This window comes from Sphaeroforma arctica, assembly GCF_001186125.1.
Source record: "Sphaeroforma arctica JP610 unplaced genomic scaffold supercont1.879, whole genome shotgun sequence".
In the NCBI taxonomy this organism is placed as follows: Eukaryota; class Ichthyosporea; order Ichthyophonida; genus Sphaeroforma; species Sphaeroforma arctica.
This window is the reverse complement of record NW_014039679.1, coordinates 7,456-12,355: the sequence shown is the minus strand read 5'-3', so window position 1 is coordinate 12,355 and position 4,900 is coordinate 7,456. Positions and strand designations below refer to the sequence as shown.

Here is a 4,900-nt window from a genome sequence, read left to right as displayed (position 1 = left end):
CATCGACAACTCTATCCTGACCAACCATTTGATTGTAAGCTTTCTGGGCTATTACCATGGTAGGTGCATTCGTGTTTCCAGATACTACTGTGGGCATGACGGAGGCGTCGATCACCCTAAGTCCTTCCATTCCGTGTACTTTCAGACCATTTGAGTGATCCACCACTGCCATAGGATCTGATGATGGACCCATTCTACAGGTAGATACCGGGTGGTAGATGGATTCGGTATTTTCACGCAGATACTCCTTGATGTCGTTATCGGTAAGGTTGTTTACATCCTTATCGCCAAATCCACTGACCACCAGGTTATCTTCTGCTAGGGTCTTGGTTTGAATCAGCTCGATGCTCTTTCGTACTGCTGCCACCATGGGGTCAAAGTCGGCGGGCACATCGTAATAGTTGGGGTCAATCAGTGGGCCCTCCATTGGGTCAGCCGAATTCAGACCAACCGTCCCGCGAGACTCGGGCCGCATATAGCACGATTTGACCGAGATGCCACCACCGTATCTTAAAGTGGCACCATGATCTTTGTAGTAGAAGGGTGCGACATGCATTTGAATATCATTAGCGGGAATGTCAGGCTTGCTTTTGAAGAATGAGCCGACCATTTGGTTGTCTCCCATGAACACTCCTTCTTTCTTGAAAAGACCTAGGAAGAAGTGCTTGATCTGACTTGGTAGGTTGGTGAGCCCGATTTGCAGTGGCATACTTATTCTCGAAGTTTTTGCATTCACACAGATGTCGGCATGATCCTGAAGATTCTGTCCCACTCCTGGCAATTCATGTACTACATCAATTCCGTGCTTAGTAAGCTGGTCCTTAGGGCCAATTCCTGAGAGCATCAGCAACTGTGGACTGTTAAATGCACCACCGCACAGGACAACATCGTTTTTCGCTTCGAATGTTACGGGGCTAGCAGAATCTGAGCTGCCTGATACCACTGCATGTACTCCAGTCGCTCGTTTGCCTTCTGTGAGTACCTTTGTGGTATGAGCATCAACAATAACATCCAGATTTGGGCGAGCTCGGACCTCTGGAGTCAGGAAGGCAACACCAGTGCTGCAGCGCCCACCCTTGGTCTGCGTGTACTGATAATACCCTATTCCAGACTGGTCGGCTCCATTAAAGTCATCGGTTGTTTTCCATCCCAACTCGTTGCCTGCTTTGACAATGCGCTTACTGTATGGACCAATGTGATTCTGTGTCCGCACATGAAGAGGACCTTTGTTACCGTGGTATGGGTTGTTTTTGAGTGTATCGTTATTCTCCAATTCCTTGAAAATGGGTAGCACATTCTCCCATTCCCAACCGTTGCATTTATTTTCCTCAGCCCACAAGTTGGTGAAGTCATATTTCAAGCCACGAATATATACCATAGCGTTAATCGCAGAGGAGCCGCCGACTCCGCGACCACGAGGCTGGAACATGTTCCTACCATTACAGTTCTTCTGAGGTGTTGTCCAGTATCGATGGTTGTACTTTTTACTGTAGGGAACGGTCCAGAAGAACCCACTGGGGTTGCGGATGAGCGGTGTGTTATCATCTGAGCCCGTCTCCAGTAAAGCCACTCGCACATTGGGGTCCGATGAGAGGCGATTGGCCATTACACAGCCGGCACTTCCGCCACCAACAACTACATAGTCGTAGACCTGCTTAGTAGAAGCAGGGAGAGATCGAAGAGACTTTGAGAGTGACATCTTAAATAGTCGTTTAGTTGATTATGCAAATGTAAACTATTAAGTATATTCTGGTGATTTTAATGAACTGGTGAGCGCTTAAATATCAGAAAGCAGACTTTTGTAGCCATAATGCGGTGCATCCAGCGATCGATATTTGCTTGAATCAATAGTCAAACTGACGTAGCGTATATGTAGCTCTATATAAAATGCGTAAACCAATCGCGCGTACGGCTCAGAGCCTTCAGAGCGCTAAGATTTATCCCTGTAAACGGTATAATTACAATTTTATATATAAAATCAACTCTGAACTCACTGTACATATCTGTGTAAATATCAGCCTATCAGAAGTTCACTGGTTCTGTGGTTCAGCCGTTCAGGTCTTCTGTCTTCATTCTTCAAGACTCAACCTTTTCGGCTTTTCAGTTTTTACTTTTCAGTTTTCACTCCACTTTGCAGTTTGCACTTTGCTGACTTTTCACTGTTCCAGTGTTCCAGTGTTCAAGTGTTGAGTGTTCAGTTTTCACTTTCCAGCTTGTTCAGAAACAAATCTTTTTCACGAAAATTTTGAAATATATCGCCAATCGCCAATCGGGTGATATTCAGTGAAACTCCGGAATTCCGGATCCCAGAAATAAATACAACTGTTGAACTCCGTCGGTTTATCAATTATGAATTTCAATTTCAAATATCCAAGCCTATGTGTGCTCAGGTTCTGGAATTTATTCTCTCTCGTATACATAGATCATGGCTTCAGGCATATGTACAGCATAGGCTGCATAAATAACATCATACAGCCATACATAGCCTTTGTTCAGTGTTCACAAGCAGCTAAATATTATAAAGTATGATGTATCACATCAGGAACATTCAACTCTAGGGAGGCCACTTTGCCATAATAGGAATTTATGACTCCGTGTGCGGACTGCGGAGTACGGACCATTGATACAAAGTAGTATGATGCAAGTATGTGTGCTCCTTTGACCTTTTAAGTTTTATCCTGAAATTCGGACGTCATGTTCACAGTTCAAAACTTTTGTGGCTTGGGAAGTTGAGTGTATTCTCTGGTCTCTGCACAAAGGTTGCAAAACTGATATGTAGTCAGATGGAATATGATCTACAAAAAAAACATTTTTTAAGGATTACATTCTTGCTTACTGCATGCGAAAGTATTTAAGGCATACTGCCATACAGAGACTATTGTCATATCGATATATCAACACCATCGTCCATCCAAAATATTCCTACATAAAAGGGTAAACCAAACTATAAATGCGTCGATCTGTGCTGCTGATGCTCATATGCGAGCTAGCACAGCTTTCAGGGCAGGTACCACACTTCCATTAAGCTGGAGAAAGAATCAATTACAGGCTCTCAGAAGAATGATCAGTGAAAATGAGGAAACTATCCAGAAGGCTGTGTATGCGGATTTGGGAAAGAGCCCCGAGGAGGTTTGGTTAGCGGAGACACAAGCCTCAATCAACGGCATCGATAGCATGATAGCCAACGTTGATAGCTGGTCAAGGGCAACTCACGTGGACACTGACGTTTTCAACTATCCGGCCACATCGATGATTAAACCAGAACCTCTGGGCACGGCCCTGATAATTGGTTGCTGGAACTATCCGATCACACTCATCGCCGATCCCATGGCTGCAAGCATTGCAGCCGGCAATGCAGTTGTTGTCAAAACGGGAGCTGAGACACACTCACCCGAGACGATGAAACTTCTGTGTGAGCTAATTCCGAAGTACATGGACAATCAAGTTGTGAGCATTGTTTCTGGTGGCTTTGACGAGCTGCAGGATCTTTTGTCAATGCGCTGGGATGTTATTTTTGCAACCGGTTCGCCCGGGCTTGGCCGCATGGTAGCCAAGGCAGGCGCACCAAACTTGACCAAATGTATACTGGAACTAGGTGGCAAATCACCGGTGTACGTTGGCAAAGATGCCAATCTAGCAGTAGCTGCCAAGCGCATTGTGTGGGGATCCTTGGGCCTAAATGCAGGGCAGACGTGTATACGTCCCGATCACATGTTCGTAGACAGCTCAATCGCCGAAGCTTTCATCAGTACGCTGAAGGAAACGATTGTCGCTCAGTACGGCGTCGATCCGCAGCAAAGTAGGGCGTTTGGGCGTATGGCGAAGGTACCAGCACATCACAAGCGCTTATCCAAGATGATCAAGAGCGATAGCAAGTACATAGTTCATGGTGGCGAAACAGATGCTTCAGATTTCTATATCGCACCTACACTATTAGACTTTGGGACAGACTTTGAGGCATACCACGCTTCTGCTTGTATGCAAGAGGAAATATTTGGTCCCATATTACCCATCTTACGTGTAGATGGCGTCGAGAAAGCGATCGATTCCATTCTAACAAGAGAAAAACCACTTGCCATGTATGCCTTCACATATGACGGGCACGTGCAGGAAAAGTTCATGAACGTATCTGCGGGAAGTCTCCAGTTCAATGATGCCATTACATTCATGCTGAACGAGAACCTTCCATTTGGAGGGGTAGGCAATTCGGGTAGCGGCAAGTACCATGGCTACCAAGGGTTTGTAGAGTTTAGTCACATGAAGTCTATTATGATCAATTCGAATTTGAATGACTTAAAGGCACGTTTTTCTCCCCAAACAAAAGCCGATATGGCTGTGATGAAGATCGCACACCGTCACATTCCTGGTGTTGTGGTGAGTAGTCTGAACCGAATGCATTATTTTGCCTTTGCCACAGTCGCCGTCAGCGCCGCAGCCTTCATGCTAGTAAAATATCTTTGAAGACGCACTAGCTTTAATATACAACAAAATTAAATGCCAGACCGGTTTAAAATGCTTTCCTCCATGTACGGTACAGGATTCAATATGAGACCTGAGTTTAGTTCCTTATCTCGACAATCCTTTTTCTCACAATCTGTATCGAATTCTTACTCGATTTTTACTCGCCGGCGATAAAATGCCTTGACGAGTACGTGAATGTAGCCTCGTTAAGACTTCATGGATCTAAGTTGACTAATTGATGGCTCAATGGTTTACAGTGTACCATTTTTAAAATTAATCTGCGTGTTTTGATCAACTTACTATTCAATTCTAATACGCATTTTTTGCAATGATCTGTCATAGATACGAGAAACCACACAAACACATATACATACATACCTTCCCCCCTCCTCTCCACACACACACATACACACGCACACACACACATATATATATATAC

General features: G+C 44.7%; 2 protein-coding genes across 2 annotated transcripts; one reads left to right on the top strand and one right to left on the bottom strand.

The window, feature by feature from the left end:
* Nucleotides 1-55: 55 nt before the first annotated feature.
* Nucleotides 56-1,699, bottom strand: SARC_09055 (hypothetical protein; the record flags this gene model as incomplete). The annotated part of the gene is made up of 1 exon (XM_014296946.1): nucleotides 56-1,699. A coding segment is annotated over one exon (1,644 nt), but the record flags the coding sequence as incomplete, so codon positions are not given.
* A 1,049-nt stretch (nucleotides 1,700-2,748) lies between these two features.
* On the top strand, nucleotides 2,749-4,521 carry SARC_09054 (hypothetical protein). Its single transcript, XM_014296945.1, has one exon. The coding sequence runs from the start codon at nucleotides 2,980-2,982 to the stop codon at nucleotides 4,459-4,461; it is 1,482 nt and encodes a 493-aa protein (XP_014152420.1). The 5' UTR covers nucleotides 2,749-2,979; the 3' UTR covers nucleotides 4,462-4,521.
* The last annotated feature ends 379 nt before the right edge of the window (nucleotides 4,522-4,900 follow it).

Bases quoted from the DNA above. Each gene is read 5' to 3' on its own strand.
- SARC_09054 (XM_014296945.1), top strand. From the start codon at position 2,980: ATGCGAGCTAGCACAGCTTTCAGGGCAGGTACCACACTTCCATTAAGC.